General features: G+C 44.2%; 1 protein-coding gene and 1 pseudogene across 1 annotated transcript in view; one reads left to right on the top strand and one right to left on the bottom strand.

Annotated features, from left to right (window-relative positions):
* The window catches only part of LOC119327523 (SKP1-like protein 1), a 15,793-nt gene extending 8,555 nt beyond the window's left edge, over positions 1-7,238 (bottom strand). Inside the window, exon 1 of the mRNA XM_037600624.1 lies at positions 6,811-7,238. Within this exon, the coding sequence (XP_037456521.1) occupies positions 6,811-7,167 (357 nt within the window). The 5' untranslated portion in view covers positions 7,168-7,238. The remainder of the gene's footprint in view (positions 1-6,810) is intronic.
* Positions 7,239-8,651: 1,413 nt separating this feature from the next.
* LOC119334186 overlaps positions 8,652-19,347 on the top strand; it is a 19,150-nt pseudogene continuing 8,454 nt past the window's right edge.

Consider the following 19,347-nt stretch of genomic DNA (forward strand, 5'->3'; position numbering starts at 1 on the left):
GTTTTTTAGTGATTTCTTTTTGCTTTTAGGTCACAAAAATTATAAACTTTCTGTTAGTGCCATTAGTTTTAAATTTTAAATAGTTTAAATTTGAATTTTTAAAAATTTGTGTGAATCACTAGTTTATGAATAACTTTACTATAAAATTAGAAAATTTTTCTTCTTTGCTATTTATTTTTTATTTATACTTACAATTAAATACTTATAGTTTGATTCTAGGTCACAAAAATTATATTCTTTTTGCTATTGAAGAATATTATAGTTTTATTTTATTTTATCATAACATAATATTTTAATTGATTGTTTTTATTTTCATGAAAGTTTTGTAGTTTATTCTGTTTGCTATTAATTCATTCTTTGAGCTAAATGACTCTGAAATTGGAAAGCATTTCAAAATGAACTCTGAATATGTTGAAAGTTGGCATGGTATCATCATTTCACCCACATAGCATGTTCCAAAAAGTAGAGAGGGTTACGACAAAAACTTGATGCACTTCGTGTACAAAATGGACAATCACTTTCGAAGTATCAAAGTTTCACCATAAGACATGAAAGCATTTCAAATGAACTCTGAAAAAGTTGAAAGTTGGGATGGTATCATAATTTCACCCACATAGCATGTGCATGTACAAAACGGACAATGGTAGCATTTTCGTCTGTTACAAATTTGGCATGGTATCATCATAATAGTTGCGGGAGAAAGTATTCACTTTTTCTTCGCTTGTGTCATTTGCTTATTGCGCCGTAACCATGGATAATCTTCATTGTTTATCAGGATGCTTGGGTCAGCCTTGACATTGAAGGGAGGAATTTCATGAAACTTTTCATAATCTTCAGACATGTCTGTCTTGCCGTCCACTCCCAGGATGTCCCTTTTTCCTGAAAGAACTATGTGGCGCTTTGGCTCATCGTATGATGTATTCACTTCCTTATCTTTTCTTTTTCTCGGTTTGGTAGACATGTCCTTCACATAGATAACCTGTGCCACATCATTGGCTAGGACGAACGGTTCATCAGTGTACCCAAGATTTTTTAGATCCACTGTTGTCATTCCGTACTGTGGGTCTACCTGTACCCCGCCGCCTAACAGATTGACCCATTTGCACTTAAACAAAGGGACCTTAAAATCAGGTCCGTAGTCAAGTTCCCATATGTCCACTATGTAACCATAATATGTATCCTTTCTGCTCTCGGTTGCTGCATCAAAGCGGACACCGCTGTTTTGGTTGGTTCTCTTTTGATCTTGGGCGATCGTGTAAAATGTATTCCCATTTATCTCGTATCCTTTGTAAGTCAATACAGTCAAAGATGGTCCCCTGGACAACAAGTACAACTCATCACAAACAGTGTTGTCACCTCTGAGACGTGTTTCCAACCAACTGCTGAAAGTCCTGATGTGTTCACATGTAATCCAGTCGTCGCACTGCTCCGGGTGTTTGGAGCGCAGACTGTTCTTGTGTTCATCGACATACGGGGTCACCAACGTAGAGTTCTGTAGAACTGTGTAGTGTGCTTGAGACCAAGAATATCCGCCAATGCATATTAGTGAGTCTCTTCCAAGAGTGCCTTTTCCAGTCAGTCTCCCCTCATACCGCGATTTAGGGAGACCTATCTTGTTAAGGCCAGGAATGAAGTCAACACAAAACCCGATAACATCCTCATTTTGATGGCCCGTGGAGATGCTTCCTTCTGGCCTAGCGCGGTTACGGACATATTTCTTTAGGACTCCCATGAACCTCTCAAAGGGGAACATATTGTGTAGAAATACGGGCCCCAGGATGACAATCTCGTCGACTAGATGAACTAGGACGTGCGTCATGATATTGAAGAAGGATGGTGGGAACACCAGCTCGAAACTGACAAGACAATGCGCCACATCACTCCTTAGCCTTGGTACGATTTCTGGATCGATCACCTTCTGAGAGATTGCATTGAGGAATGCACATAGCTTCACAATGGCTAATCGGACATTTTCCGGTAGAAGCCCCCTCAATGCAACCGGAAGCAGTTGCGTCATTATCACGTGGCAGTCATGAGACTTTAGGTTCTGAAACTTTTTCTCTGGCATATTTATTATTCCCTTTATATTCGACGAGAAGCCAGTCGTGACCTTCATACTGAGCAGGCATTCAAAGAAGATTTCTTTCTCTTCTTTCGTAAGAGCATAGCTGGCAGGACCATAATACTGCTTCAGAGGCATGCCATCTTTTTCGTGCAAACATTGCAGGTCCTCTCGTGCCTCAGGTGTATCTTTTGTCTTCCCATACACGCCCAAGAAGCCTAGCAGGTTTACGCAAAGGTTCTTCATCACGTGCATCACGTTGATTGAGGAGCGGACCTCTAGGTCTTTCCAGTAGGGTAGGTCCCAAAATATAGATTTCTTCTTCCACATGGGTGTGTGTCCCTCAGCGTCATTCGGAACAGCTAGTCCACCGGGACCCTTTCCAAAGATTACGTAGTGTAAATCATTGACCATAGCAAGCACGTGATCACCGGTGCACATGGCGGGCTTCTTCTGGTGATCTGCCTCGCCTTTGAAATGCTTGCCTTTCTTTCGACATTGATGGTTGGTCGGAAGAAATCGACGATGGCCCAGGTACACATCAATTTCATTGCCGGGTTGCTTAGGGCCTTGGATGAGAACTGGCATCATAATGAACTTCCGCTTCATGCACATCCAAGGAGGAAGGTTATACATACATAGAGTCACGGGCCAGGTGCTGTGATTGCTGCTCTGCTCCCCGAAAGGATTGATGCCATCCGCGCTTAAAGCAAACCATACATTCCTTGGGTTCTTTGCAAACTCATCCCAGTACTTTCTCTCGATTTTTCTCCACTGCGACCCGTCAGCGGGTGCTCTCAACTTCCCATCTTTCTTTCGGTTCTCACTGTGCCATCGCATCAACTTGGCATGCTCTTCGTTTCTGAATAGACGTTTCAACCATGGTATTATAGGAGCATACCACATCACCTTCGCAGGAACCCTCTTTCTGAGGGGCTCGCTGTCAACATCACCAGGGTCATCTCGTCTGATCTTATACCGCAACGCACCGCATACCGGGCATGCGTTCAGATCCTTGTATGCACCGCGGTAGAGGATGCAGTCATTAGGGCATGCATGTATCTTCTCCACCTCCAATCCTAGAGGGCATACGACCTTCTTTGTTGTGTATGTACTGTCGGGCAATTCGTTATCCTTTGGAAGCTTCTTCTTCAATATTTTCAGTAGCTTCTCAAATCCTTTGTCAGCCACAGCATTCTCTGTCTTCCACTGCAGCAATTCCAGTACGGTACCGAGCTTTGTGTTGCCATCTTCGCAATTGGGGTATAACCCTTTTTTGTGATCCTCTAACATGCGATCGAACTTCAGCTTCTCCTTTTGACTAATGCATTGCGTCCTTGCATCGACAATGACCCGGCGGAGATCATCATCATCGGGCACATCGTTTGGTTCCTCTTGATCTTCAGCAGCTTCACCCGTGGCAGCATCATTGGGCACATCGTCTGGTTCCTCTTGATCTTCACCAGCTCCCCCCGTTGCAGCATCACCGTATTCAGGGGGCACATAGTTGTCATCGTACTCTTCTTCTTCGCCGTCTTCCATCATAACCCCTATTTCTCCGTGCCTCGTCCAAACATTATAGTGTGGCATGAAACCCTTGTAAAGCAGGTGGGAGTGAAGGATTTTCCAGTTAGAGTAAGACCTCGTATTCCCACATTCAGTGCATGGACAACACATAAAACCATTCTGCTTGTTTGCCTCAGCCGCATCGAGAAACTCATGCACGCCCTTAACGTACTCGCGGGTGGGTCTGTCACCGTACATCCATTGCCGGTTCATCTGCGTGCATTATATATAATTAAGTGTCCAAATTAATAGAAGTTCATCATCACATTAAAACCAAAGTGCATACATAGTTCTCATCTAACAACATATAGCTCTCTAGAGCATCTAATTAATTAAACCATACATTGAAACTATGTAAAACATTTCAATGCGAAAACAAATGCGATCATAATCGCAACCAAGGTAACAATTGATCCAACGGCATAATGATACCAAGCCTCGGTATGAATGGCATATTTTCTAATCTTTCTAATCTTCAAGCGCATTGCATCCATCTTGATCTTGTGATCATCGACGACATCCGCAACATGCAACTCCAATATCATCTTCTCCTCCTCAATTTTTTTTATTTTTTCCTTCAACAAATTGTTTTCTTCTTCAACTAAATTTAACCTCTCGACAATAGGGTCGGTTGGCATTTCCGATTCACATACATCCTAGATAAATAAAATCTATGTCACGTTGGTCGGCATAATTTTCATAAACAATAAATGAACCAATAGTTATAAAGATAATATACATACCAAATCCGAATCATAGACAGGACGAGGGCCGACGGGGGCGGATACCAAAACCATCGCACTATATAAGATGCAATAATAAATGTAAAAAAATGATACAAGTATCTATCTAAACATACAAGTAAGAATATTTTTCCTTTCAGAAAGAAGATAAGAACAAGAGGCTCACCACGGTGGTGTCGGTGATGAGATCGGCGCGGGTGATCGATGGCGGTGAAGACGGGGACGGGGCGTGACGGACCGCTAAATCTAGACAAATCTCGAGGAAAATGGAGTTTGGAGGTCGAGCTTCGAGAGGAGAAAGCTTAAGTAGTGTGGCTCGGGCATTCCATCGAACACCTTGTGTGCATAGGAGGTGAGCTAGAGCACCACCAAGCCCTCTCCCCCTCGGCCAGAAAAAAACAGAGCAGTGTGCTCTGCTCTTATGTGAGGGGGTATATATAGGCACCTCATTGGTCCCGGTTGGTGGCATGAACCGGGACTAAAGGGGAGCCTTTGGTCCCGGTTCAAGCCACCAACCGGGACCAATGGTGGTGGGCCAGGAGCGAGGCCCATTGGTCCCGGTTCGTCCCACCAACCGGGACCAAAAGGTCCAGACGAACTGGGACCAATGGCCCACATGGCCCGGCCGGCCCCCTGGGCTCACGAACCGGGACCAATGCCCACATTGGTCCCGGTTCTACACTGAACCGGGACTAATGGGCTGAGCCGGCCTGGACCATAGCCCTGTTTTCTACTAGTGTTGCGACAAACTAAAACACAAAACAAGGTGTGCAATAATCAAAAGATATTCATTCAAAGACCATAACATGGGTTAACATAAATGGATCGATAGTCAAGAAAAGTTAACATAACTGTAACAAAATAGAGTGAGATCAGACACAGCAAGCACCACTTCTCAAAATGCATTGGCAATTGCATTCATAGCCAATATGGCTAGTACACCACAATAATTTGGATATCAACATGTATGGCTAGTACACCACAATCATCAGTCAAGCAATGATACGCAGATGAACACATTCATAGCCAATATGGATCAATATAGTGGCATTTAAAAGATTTGCTCAGATGATAAAGGCAGCGATAACAATAAAGTTAGAAACATAGTTATCTATCATAGTAAAATCAAACCACAACACAAAACATGTGTTTAGGGGTCAGTAATATATGAAACTGGAATATGTATTGCAAGTGAAGATGCCACATGTGAGATACAAATCTTATCTATGATAAAATAAGATAACTATAAGAAAAGAAACTAAAAGTAAATAGTGCTAAACTCTTGCAAACAAGATCAGGATTTTATAGTGGCCATGGGAAGTCATGTGTGGTTTCACTTCAAACGATGGAAAGCATCATCACTTCTAACATGGACAGGCACAATGTATCATCTCGTGATTTAGCTACAAGGATGTAATGTTAATAGAACCACAATCAATACTCAACCAATGCTAGATAGAAGAAGGCATTCGTAGATGACATGGATCAATAGTGGTATCTAAAAGATTAGTTGACATCATAAATATTTGATACAAAGTTAGAAACATTAGCATGATCATGTGATTTAGCTATCACTATGTATACAGCAAAATAAATAGTAACTCCATGCTAGATAGAAGAAAAAGGTATTCATTGTTGACATATGGACCAGTAGTGAAACCTATAAGATAATAAAGACATAGATAGCAAAATTAGAAAGAAGTGTGTGATCTACAATGCATAATTACAAATATCAAAGTAGTAATGTATGATATTGGATTTATGTATTATAACTAAGGATGACACATGCGACATACCACCCTATCTATGATAAACCAACATAACTAAACAAATTCAGAGCAGATCTACTAAAGTCTAGCATACAAGATCATAATTTCACACTAGATATGGACATTCATGCATGGTTCAAATCTAGAAACAACAGTGACAAATATAGAAACATCAGACCATATATTGCTCTGTGTGGTCTGATGTTTCCGCAAGTTATTGAAAGAGAAACCACTCAATCATCATCCCATATATGTAATTTACAAACAAAATGATAGTGAATCTAATAATTTAAAATGTTTCTAGGTTATGCATATATAGTGAAGCATATTGGCCCAGATGAACATGGAACTGTAAATTAATATAGCTCCCCAGATAATGCCCGAACCTAGCTATTAGGGTTAGTATGTATGGTCGGTCGCTTTCTACATCGCCAATAACAACTCTTTATGACCTAAACCTAATACATTGTGTAACCTAACCTAATCCAATCGAGTCAAATCTACCTTGATGAAGGTACAAGGACATATTCCAATCTATCCAAATCTCAATCAGACACAAGTAACAAGCCACACTAAACAAAAACAATCTTGATTCCATCAATGGGGGATAGTAAAACAATAGATCTAGAGAATGTCAAGGAACAAATCAAAGGATGGAAAGTAATCACACCAGTGCGAGGTCGAATATGGTGGCCGTGTCGACCTTGACGAAATTGGCGTCCCAGTTTTTGAGGTCCTCTGTGGGCGCCGCAGGCATAGCCGATGTACCACCTAACGGCCTAGCTCCTCCTCCAAAATCAGATGTGTCGGCGGCCTTTGCTTGGACGTGTTTGTTGCAGTACTCAATGACCTTGGAGAGGATCTTTGAGTTGACATTGCGGAGCAACAAGCCGTTGTCAGTATATTCGTCCTCGATCATGTGCCGGATCATTTGCGACTCCATGGCCACCGCCTGCTCCACCTCAAACTCCTTACCGTCTGAACTCTTGAGCTTGATGATCTTGTTCTTGCCCTCTGCGGTCGCCATCGGGTGGATCGGAGCTAGGGTTGGGGTCGGAAAATTGGGGATCGAGGAAACCCTAACTAGAAGAGGAAACTCTAGCGGCGGCGGAAGAAAGGAGGAAAGATGGGGTGTTTTATTGCAGGGTTGATTGGGCTTTTGGGGAATTTATTTTGGGCCGATTGAGCAATGTTTGGATGGGTAGATATGTAGCTTACGGGCCTTAGAAAGAAATGAAGCCAAATAATACAAAACAAGATGAAATCAAACCAATTTTTTTACGAGTTCAAAGGGGTCAAACTACAAAATTCATATTTTCCAATTTGATGAGGACAACATTGGTATCTTCGGTTGGAACAACTTTACCACCTTCCCAGGACGTGGGCTCACATTATAAGTTGGCCCACATGACCAAAGTTTAATTTTTATTTATTGTTTTGCGAATCGACAGGCTTAACGCATGCCGAATGATTTTCTGTCAAACCAAAAACATGCAGAAAACAGTAACTGGCTCTAGGCATTGAATTTATAGTTTAGTTCGGAAAAATAATATAAATTGCTATAGGTGGTATTATAATAGCATGAGTCAATCAAAAATTATAGGTAAGTTTGAGACGTATGAGTTATCGAGCAGAACATAGTACATACGCATATACCTTCACCCCTATGAACGATGCAAGATTCGTTGGGTACTTTCTGCCAGCTCATGGGGTACATATTTAATTTGTACACATATATTGTTTTTGCGGCTGCTTTGAGCCGCGGGAATTTTGTGGATATTACATGTTGATACATCAACCGTCACCGAATTACTCTTATAAGGGATGCAATTACTCTTATAAAGGATGATGGAGTCCCGCCTCACGGCCACTCCACCGTCCAACCATGTTGGGTCGTTCCTCACCCCTATGAGCGTGGGGAGCCCCTGGTCTGGCACCTTTTCTTCGCCACTGCGTGCACATTTCGTGCAATGAGGGTGGTGTCTAAGACCAACTCCAATGCGCCGACGTGTTCTGTCCGTGCACGTCCGTTTGGATCGAAATGAACAAAAACCGCGGCCCAATGTGCCGAAGCAAACAGACGAGTGTTCGCTTTTTGTCTGCCCGCGACTCATTTCAGACCAAGATTTGAGTCAGGTTTGCATCAGCACGGACATGACACGGATGCACGCGACGCCCGCCCTTGTCCTCCCCCCTAGCCCGTCATTCGGTGGCACAATGGCAGTTTCCCTCCTCTCCTGTCCAAAGCTAAGACACCCGGGCACCCTGCCATCACCGTTGTCGGCCAGTTCCAGCCGGTTGGGCATTGCCCAGGCCGCCGCCTGCACCCACAAACCTCCCCCGGCAACACGCCGCTCCTGACGGGTACCCTTGCCGGCGAGCTAGGCCTAGTTTCACCGCCGTCGTAGCACCCCCACCCCCACGACCATGCCACCACCCTCACCTTCGACGCTGCCGGCAACGCTCCAATCCTGCCTTCCTCGATCGACGTTCGCTTCCACGGTCGCCGCCATGCCGACAGGCCTGCTGCCTGGTCTGGAAGAGGCGTGGGGTTCTTCGGTTGCCGGCTTCTTCAACCACGCCTGCGAGGTGTTTGACGTTTCGCCCACAAGGTACAAATGGATAGTGGAGACGAATACTTTTTCGACAACTTAATTTGCGATTTGGATGATTCATCGTTGGACGATGAGGAGTTTGTGGTTGCTACTTTGGTTGTCAATGACCACATTGCTAGGCAGTGGCTGATGTTTAGGGGCTCAATCTCGGGCCATGCTCCGGCGTTGAATCGCAATAGAGAGAGCGGCCTTTGCCTACTCTGGGAAGACTACTTCAAGTCCTCTTCCCCACTCTTCAAACACAAGCTATTCCGGCGTCGCTTCCGGATGGCTAGACATGTGTTCTCGTATTCGTGAGGGGTTGTGGCATACGATGATCATTTCATATGCAAGGAGGATGCCCCTGGGAGAGGTTGGTTTCTCCTCTTATCAGAAATGCACTACAACTATCTGGCTGCTTGCATACAAAATACCATGTGATCTGATTGATGAGTATGTCCGCATGAGTGAGGCCACGTGCCTAGAATCCTTGTACAGGTTCTGCAAGATTGTGCTAGTGGTGTTTGGCCGGGAGTACTTGGGAGAGCCAACTATTGCACCAGGTTGTTGGTGATCAATGCAGTACGGGCTTTTCGAGGATGCTTGGTAGCACATAGATTGTAAACATTGCAAGTGGAAGAACTGTCCATCTGCTTGGCAGGGGCAGTCTAGAGGTCATGTGAAAGTTTGCAATGTCATACGTGAGGCCGTGCTTCACAAGATCTTTGGATTTGGCAATCTTTTTTCGGCACGGCCGGCTCTCACAATGGCATCAATGTGCTTCAGTGTTCTCTGGTGTTTGGAAGGCTTGCGGAAGGCAACTGCCCGGAGGTCAGTATTGAGATCAATGGTCACCACTATAACAAAGGATACTACCTAGCTGATGGTACTTATCCTCAGTGCATTACTCTTGTGAAAACAATCCCCAACCCAATGGGAGAGAAGAGGCAGTGATTTGCCCAAGCACAAGAGAGTGCTAGGAAGAATGTGGAGCGTGCTTTTCATGTTCTTCAATCTCGATGGGGCATCATTCGATATCCTGCTAGAACTTAGAGCACCAAAAAGTTATGGGAAGCGATGAGTGCTAGTGTGATCATGCACAACATAGTTATAGAGGATGAGCACGAGGATGAAATCTTCGACCATGGGTTTCAATATTAAGGTGAAAATGTTGTGCCTGAGCATGGAGGAGCAGCAACATTTGCATAGTTCACTCAATTTTATCAAGAAATGCGCGTGAGTGGCATCTGACACTATGTAAGAACCCAAATCACAACCGATATCAATGAAGTTTCAACTTCTCCGCAAGCAACTCAAAGGGAAGAAAAAGAATAAGAAGACAACGAGGAGGAAGAGACAAACATAATAAGAAGGAACAGAAAGAAGCAACGGGGATGCAAACACAAGAAGAGAAAGAAAAATGAAACTGTCAAAGAGACTAGCTACAAGTTGCTCATTGTTGCTGCCTATAACTACATCATACCATACCAGACCAGACCATCAACCAACAACCGAATCCACTATTTCCATCATAGATCCGCCCGACCGACCGGCGCCAACATCTTCAGTTAAACTAATCATACTCGACGACGACATTCATTATACTAACTAGACTTCTTTTTAAACCCACGCAGGAGAGGAACACAACCAACCCAACCAAACCCTAGAATCATCCATCCATCCATCATCCACTAGCTAAGCTAGCCTAGGCTCAACTTCCGCCGTACCAAACTAATTAAACAGTCTACATCCTTCACTCCCGGATCGAGTTGATGTCGATGCCGCAGGACCGCGACTCCATCTGCCGCATCATGCCCGTCCACCCGCTTATCATCGCGTCCGACGGCAGCTCCTCCTCTCCGTGGGGCATCGGCATCAGCGGCGAAGGGCCCTCTTCCTCCGCCTCACCTCCAACTCTGTCTGCGCCCCTGCCCCCGTTGGCATCGCCGGTCTGTTCTTCCTCCGCTGCAGCAGACTCCTGCCCGGCCTTGCCCTTCCTGCTCTTCTTCGACCCCGCGTACATGAAGCTCCCCACAATCACCTGCACCAACATGCACAATCACCTCATCATTCATTTCTGGAACACAACGGACCAAGGATGAATTAATGAAATGCTGATGTTTTAGTGGAAAAAAAAGAAGCGAGTGATCACCTGAACTGTCCCGGCTGCTGTTAGGACTCCACCAACGCTTCCTCCAATCACCCTGTGATCGGCGCCACACAGCACTATGCATAGACCTCCATTCCGTGTGCGTGAAACACCGTCATCTATCACCAGGTATGATCCAGAGAGGCACAGGATTTCGAATCGACCCTGTCAAATGTAATAGGGGACACGCGAAAATTGTTAAGAGTGTTGTCCGTGACTGGTGTTATAACTTATAAGTGAAGCATTTCTTGGAAAAATAGAATAAATATTAATGACTCCATATTCATCAGCAATGGATCTAGCAACTGCAAACTTGAACAAATACCTCCTGTCCTAGGTTGCTAACAACATATCATGACTTCATTTGACGACAAAGGATAGAAGTAGTCAGGTTTACTTATACCAAGACAAGACATCAACAACGTATACACATCAAAGATGCAGCTACAAAATATGGAACAACAGGAAGGAGAGCACTACGATGACAAATACTAGAGAACAACTGACATTACTGCCGGTAACAGAGCATAATAGACCGTGCTATTGCTACATAATAGACCATGCTGCATATATAGAGAATAGGATCACAGATTTCACAGGATGAAAATGAGATGATAGGTCCATGAAAATGGGTTTTTCGTCCTGGGCAGGCCAGAGACGCGGCTGCATGACATTCTTTGGGCCGTCCATGATGGCAAAAATCATGGTAGAAGCGAGGGCAAGGAAAATATCGGGGAGTTCCATGTTACGGTGGGTGGTCGGGGCTGGGCAATGCATTGTGGTTTGTGCGTTTCTCTCGTGTACATGCGTGTGTGCGAGGCGTTGGGCTCTAACTAAACCGAGCGATCGCACTGCTAGCTACGTTACTGAAGCCGAGCGATTGATCCCTTGGCTATTAACTGAACTCGAGTGATTCATTCGCTGCTGACTAAACCCGAGCGATTCCTTCGCTGTTGCTGCTAACTGAACCCGAGCGATTGATCGCATCTACTGCTTACTGAAGCCGATCGAGCCCCCGTGTGAGACGTAGCCAGCTAGTGTTGGGTTGACTCTCGATAAATAGTGTTGGGGAACGTAGTAATTTCAAAAAAATTCCTACGCACACGCAAGATCATGGTGATGGCATAGCAACGAGAGGGGAGAGTGTTCGTCCACATACCCTCGTAGACCATAAGCGGAAGCGTTACCACAACACGATTGATGTAGTCGTACGTCTTCACGATCCGACCGATCCAAGCACCGAACGTACGGCACCTCCGAGTTCAGCACACGTTCAGCTCGATGACGATCCCCGGGCTCCGATCCAGCAAAGCTTCGGGGATGAGTTCCGTCAGCACGACGGCGTGGTGATGATGATGATGTTCTACCGGCGCAGGGCTTCGCCTAAACTCCACGATGATATGACCGAGGTGGAATATGGTGGAGGGGGGCACCGCACACGGCTAAGGAACGATCCGTAGATCAACTTGTGTGTTCTAGGGGGCCCCCCCCCCCCGCCCCCGTATATAAAGGAGCCAGGGGGGAGGAGGTGGCCGGCCAAGGAGGGCGCGCCAAGGGGGGAGTCCTACTCCCACCGGGAGTAGGACTCCCTTCTTTCCTAGTTAGAGTAGGAGAAGGGGGAAGGAGGAGGAAGAGGGGAAGGAAAGGGGGGGCGCCGCCCCCCTCTCCTTGTCCTATTCGGACTAGGGAGGGGAGGGGGCGCGGCCCACCTCTTACCTCCTCTCCTCTTATCCCTTATGGCCCATGTAGGCCCAATAACCCCCGGGAGGGTTCCGGTAACCCCCCGGTACTCCGGTAAAATGCCGATTTCACCCGGAACACTTCCAATGTCCAAACATAGGCTTCCAATATATCAATCTTTATGTCTCGACCATTCTGAGACTCCTCGTCATGTCCGTGATCACATCCGGGACTCCGAACAAACTTCGGTACATCAAAACTTATAAACTCATAATAAAATTGTCATCGTAACGTTAAGCGTGCGGACCCTACGGGTTCGAGAACTATGTAGACATGACCTAGAACCATTCTCGGTCAATAACCAATAGCGGAACATGGATGCCCATATTGGTTCCTACATATTCTACGAAGATCTTTATCGGTCAAACCGCATAACAACATACGTTGTTCCCTTTGTCATCGGTATGTTACTTGCCCGAGATTCGATCGTCGGTATCCAATACCTAGTTCAATCTCGTTACCGGCAAGTCTCTTTACTCGTTCCGTAATACATCATCCCGCAACGAACTTATTAGTTGCAATGCTTGCAAGGCTTGTAGTGATGTGCATTACCGAGAGGGCCCTGAGATACCTCTCCGACAATCGGAGTGACAAAACCTAATCTCGAAATACGCCAACTCAACATGTACCTTCGGAGACACCTGTAGTACTCCTTTATAATCACACAGTTACGTTGTGACGTTTGGTAGTACCCAAAGTGTTCCTCCGATAAACGGGAGTTGCGTAATCTCATAGTTACAGGAACATGTATAAGTCATGAAGAAAGCAATAGCAATATACTAAACGATCAAGTGCTAGGCTAACGGAATGGGTCATGTCAATCACATCATTCTCCTAATGATGTGATCCCGTTAATCAAATGAAAACACATGTCTATGGTTAGGAAACACAACCATCTTTGATTAATGAGCTAGTCAAGTAGAGGCATACTAGTGACTATATGTTTGTCTATGTATTCACACATGTATCATGTTTCCGGTTAATACAATTCTAGCATGAATAATAAACATTTATCATGATATGAGGAAATAAATAATAACTTTATTATTGCCTCTAGGGCATATTTCCTTGAGTCTCCCACTTGCACTAGAGTCAATAATCTAGATTACATAGTAATGATTCTAACACCCATGGAGTCTTGGTGCTGATCATGTTTTGCTCGTGAGAGAGGCTTAGTCAATGGGTCTGCAACATTCAGATCCGTATGTATCTTGCAAATTTCTATGTCTCCCACTTGGACTTGGTCCCGGATGGAATTGAAGCATCTCTTAATGTGCTTGGTCCTCTTGTGAAATCTGGATTCCTTTGCCAAGGCAATTGCACCAGTATTGTCACAGAAGATCTTCATTGGTCCCGATGCACTAGGTATGACACCTAGATCGGAAATGAACTCCTTCATCCAGACTCCTTCATTTGCTGCTTCCGAAGCAGCTATGTACTCCGCTTCACATGTAGATCCCGCCACGACGCTTTGTTTAGAACTGCACCAACTTACAGCTCCACCGTTTAATAAAAATACGTATCCGGTTTGCGATTTAGAATCGTCCGGATCAGTGTCAAAGCTTGCATCAACGTAACCATTTACGACTAGCTCTTTGTCACCTCCATATACGAGAAACATATCCTTAGTCCTTTTCAGGTATTTCAGGATGTTCTTGACTGTTGTCCAGTGATCCACTCCTGGATTAATTTGGTACCTTCCTGCCAAGCTTATTGCTAAGCATACGTCAGGTCTGGTACACAGCATTGCATACATGATAGAGCCTATGGCTGAAGCATAGGGAACATCTTTCATTTTCTCTCTATCTTCTGCAGTGGTGGGGCATTGAGTCTGACTCAACTTCACACCTTGTAGCACAGGCAAGAACCCTTTCTTTTGCCTGATCCATTTTGAACTTTTTCAAAATTGTATCAAGGTATGTGCTTTGTGAAAGTCCTATTAAGCATCTTGATCTATCTCTATAAATCTTGATGCCTAATATGTAAGCAGCTTCACCGAGGTCTTTCATTGAAAAACTTTTATTCAAGTATCCCTTTATGCTATCCAGAAATTCTATATCATTTCCAATCAATAATATGTCATCTACATATAATCTCAGAAATGCTACAGAGCTCCCACTCACTTTTTTGTAAATACAGGCTTCTCCAAAAGTCTGTATAAAACCATATGCTTTGATCACACTATCAAAACGTTTATTCCAACTCCGAGATGCTTGCACCAGTCCATAAATGGATCGCTGGAGCTTGCACACTTTGTTAGCACCTTTTGGATCAACAAAACCTTATGGTTGCATCATATACAACTCTTCTTCCAGAAATCCATTCAGAAATGCAGTTTTGACATCCAATTGCCAGATTTCATAATCATGAAATGCATCAATAGCTAACATGATTCGGACAGACTTAAGCATCGCTACGGGTGAGAAAGTCTCATCGTAGTCAACCCCTTGAACTTGTCGAAAAACTTTCGCAACAAGTCGAGCTTTATAGACAGTTACATTACCATCAGCGTCAGTCTTGTTCTTAAAGATCCATTTATTCTCAATGGCTTGCCGATCATCGGGCAAGTCAACCAAAGTCCATACTTTGTTCTCATACATGGATCCCATCTCAGATTTCATGGCCTCTAGCCATTTTGCGGAATCTGGATATCATCGCTTCCACATAGTTCGTAGGTTCATCATGGTTAAGTAACATGACTTCTAGAATAGGATTACCGTACCACTCTGGTGCGGATCTTACTCTAGTAGACCTACGAGGTTCAGTAGAAACTTGATCTTAAGTTTCATGATCAATATCATTAGCTTCCTCACTAATTGGTGTAGTTGTCACAGGAACCGGTTCTTGTGATGAACTACTTTCCAACAAGGGAGCAGATACAGTTATCTCATCAAGTTCTACTTTCCTCCCACTCACTTCTTTCGAGAGAAACTCCTTCTCTAGAAAGGATCCGATTTTAGCAACGAAAATCTTGCCCTCAGATCTGTGATAGAAGGTGTACCCAATGGTCTCTTTGGGTATCCTATGAAGACACATTTCTCCGATTTGGGTTCGAGCTTATCTGGTTGAAGTTTCTTCACATAAGCATCGCAGCCCCAAACTTTAAGAAACGACAACTTTGGTTTCTTGCCAAACCACAGTTCATAAGGCGTCGTCTCAACGGATTTTGATGGTGCCCTATTTAATGTGAATGCGGTCGTCTCTAAAGCATAACCCCAAAACGATAGCGGTAAATCAGTAAGAGACATCATAGATCGCACCATATCTAGTAAAGTACGATTACGACGTTTGGACACACCATTTCGTTGTGGTGTTCCGGGTGGCATGAGTTGCGAAACTATTCCGCATTGTTTCAAGTGTAGAGCAAACTCGTAACTCAAATATTCTCCTCCATGATCAGATCGTACAAACTTTATTTTCTTGTTACGATGATTTTCCACTTCACTCTGAAATTCTTTGAACTTTTCAAATGTTTCAGACTTGTGTTTCATCAAGTAGATATACCCATATCTGCTCAAGTCATCTGTGAAGGTGAGAAAATAATGATACCCTCCGCGAGCCTCAACATTCATTGGACCACAAACATCAGTATGTATGATTTCCAACAAATCAGTTGCTCGCTCCATAGTTCCGGAGAACGGCGTTTTAGTCATCTTGCCCATAAGGCACGGTTCGCAAGTACCAAGTGATTCATAATCAAGTGATTCCAAAAGCCCATCGGTATGGAGTTTCTTCATGCGTTTTACACCGATATGACCTAAACGACAGTGCCACAAATAAGTTGCACTATCATTATCAACTCTGCATCTTTTGGTTTCAACACTATGAATATGTGTATCACTACTATCGAGATTTAATAAAAATAGACCACTCTTCAAGGGTGCATGACCATAAAAGATATTACTCATATAAATAGAACAACCATTATTCTCTGATTTAAATGAATAACCGTCTCGCATCAAACAAGATCCAGATATAATGTTCATGCTTAACGCTGGCACCAAATAACAATTATTTAGGTATAAAACTAATCCCGATGGTAGATGTAGAGGTAGCGTGCCGACCGCGATCACATCGACTTTGGAACCATTTCCCACGCGCATCGTGACCTCGTCCTTAGTCAATCTTCTCTTAATCCGTAGTCCCTGTTTCGAGTTGCAAATATTAGCAACAGAACCAGTATCAAATACCCAGGTGCTACTGCGAGCATTATAAGGTACACATCAATAACATGTATATCACATATACCTTTGTTCACTTTGCCATCCTTCTTATCCGCCAAATACTTGGGGCAGTTCCGCTTCCAGTGTCCAGTCTGCTTGCAGTAGAAGCACTCAGTTTCAGGCTTAGGTCCAGACTTGGGTTTCTTCTCTTGAGCAGCAACTTGTTTGCTGTTCTTCTTGAAGTTCCCCTTCTTCTTCCCTTTGCCCTTTTTCTTGAAACTGGTGGTCTTGTTAACCATCAACACTTGATGCTCCTTCTTGATTTCTACCTCCGCGGCCTTTAGCATTGCGAAGAGCTCGGGAATAGTCTTGTCCATCCCTTGCATATTATAGTTCATCATGAAGCTCTTGTAGCTTGGTGGCAGTGATTGGAGAATTCTGTCAATGACACTATCATCAGGAAGATTAACTCCTAGTTGAATCAAGTGATTATTATACCCAGACATTTTGAGTATGTGTTCACTGACAGAACTATTCTCCTCCATCTTGCAGCTATAGAACTTATTGGAGACTTCATATCTCTCAATCCGGGCATTTTCTTGAAATATTAACTTCAACTCCTGGAACATCTCATATGCTCCATGACGTTCAAAACGTCGTTGAAGACCCGGTTCTAAGCCGTAAAGCATGGCACACTGAACTATCGAATAGTCATCAACTTTGCTCTGCCAGACGTTCTTAACGTCGTCAGTTGCATCAGCAGCAGGCCTGGCACCCAGCGGTGCTTCCAGGACATAATTCTTCTGTGCAGCAATGAGGATAATCCTCAGGTTACGGACCCAGTCCATGTAATTGCTACCATCATCTTTCAACTTTGCTTTCTCAAGGAACGCATTAAAATTCAATGGAACAACAGCACGAGCCATCTATCTACAACAAACATAGACAAGCAAAATACTATCAGGTACTAAGTTCATGATAAATTTAAGTTCAATTAATCATATTACTTAAAAACTCCCACTTAGACAGACATCTCTCTAGTCATCTAAGTGATCACGTGATCCAAATCAACTAAACCATGTCCGAGCATCACGTGAGATGGAGTAGTTTCAATGGTGAACATCACTATGTTGATCATATCTACTATATGATTCACGCTCGACCTTTCGGTCTCCGTGTTCCGAGGCCATATCTGTAGATGCTAGGTTCGTCAAGTTTAACCCGAGTATTCCGCGTGTGCAACTGTTTTGCACCCGTTGTATTTGAACGTAGAGCCTATCACACCCGATCATCACGTGGTGTCTTAGCACGAAGAACTTTCAGAATGGTGCATACTCAAGGAGAACACTTCTTGATAATTAGTGAGAGATCATCTTAAAATGCTACCCTCAATCAAAGCAAGATAAGATGCATAAAGGATAAACATCACATGCAATCAATATAAGTGATATGATATGGCCATCATCATCTTGTGCTTGTGATCTCCATCTTCAAAGCACCGTCGTGATCACCATCGTCACCGGCGCGACACCTTGATCTCCATCGTAGCATCGTTGTTGTTACGCCATCTATTGCTTCTACGACTATCGCTACCGCTTAGTGATAAAGTAAAGCAATTACAGGGCGTTTGCATTTCATACAATAAAGCGACAACCATATGGCTCCTGCCAGTTGCCGATAACTTCGGTTACAAAACATGATCATCTCATACAATAAAATATAGCATCACGTCTTGACCATATCACATCACAACATGCCCTGCAAAAACAAGTTAGACGTCCTCTACTTTGTTGTTGCAAATTTTATGTGGCTGCTACGGGCTTAGCAAGAACCGTTCTTACCTACGCATCAAAACCACAACGATAGTTCGTCAAGTTGGTGTTGTTTTAACCTTCGCAAGGACCAGGCGTAGCCACACTCGATTCAGCTAAAGTGAGAGAGACAGACACCCGCCAGCCACCTTTAAGCACGAGTGCTCGTAACGGTGAAACCAGTCTCGCGTAAGCGTACGCGTAATATCGGTCCGGGCCGCTTCATCTCACAATACCGCTGAACCAAAGTATGACATGCTGGTAAGCAGTATGACTTGTATCGCCCACAACTCACTTGTGTTCTACTCGTGCATATAACATCAATGCATAAAACCTGGCTCTGATACCACTGTTGGGGAACGTAGTAATTTCAAAAAATTTCCTACGCACACGCAAGATCATGGTGATGGCATAGCAACGAGAGGGGAGAGTGTTTGCCCACGTACCCTCGTGGACCATAAGCGGAAGCGTTAGCACAACGCGGTTGATGTAGTCGTACATCTTCACGATCCGACCGATCCAAGCACCAAACGTACGGCACCTCCGAGTTCAGCACACGTTCAGCTCGATGACGATCCCCGGGCTCCGATCCAGCAAAGCTTCGGGATGAGTTCCGTCAGCACGACGGCGTTGTGACGATGATGATGTTCTACCAGCGAAGGGCTTCGCCTAAACTCCGCGACGATATGACCGAGGTGGAATATGGTGGAGGGGGGCACCGCACACGGCTAAGGAACGATCTGTAGATCA

The sequence above is a fragment of the Triticum dicoccoides genome, chromosome 7A, assembly GCF_002162155.2.
Source record: "Triticum dicoccoides isolate Atlit2015 ecotype Zavitan chromosome 7A, WEW_v2.0, whole genome shotgun sequence".
NCBI lineage: Eukaryota > Viridiplantae > Streptophyta > Magnoliopsida > Poales > Poaceae > Triticum > Triticum dicoccoides.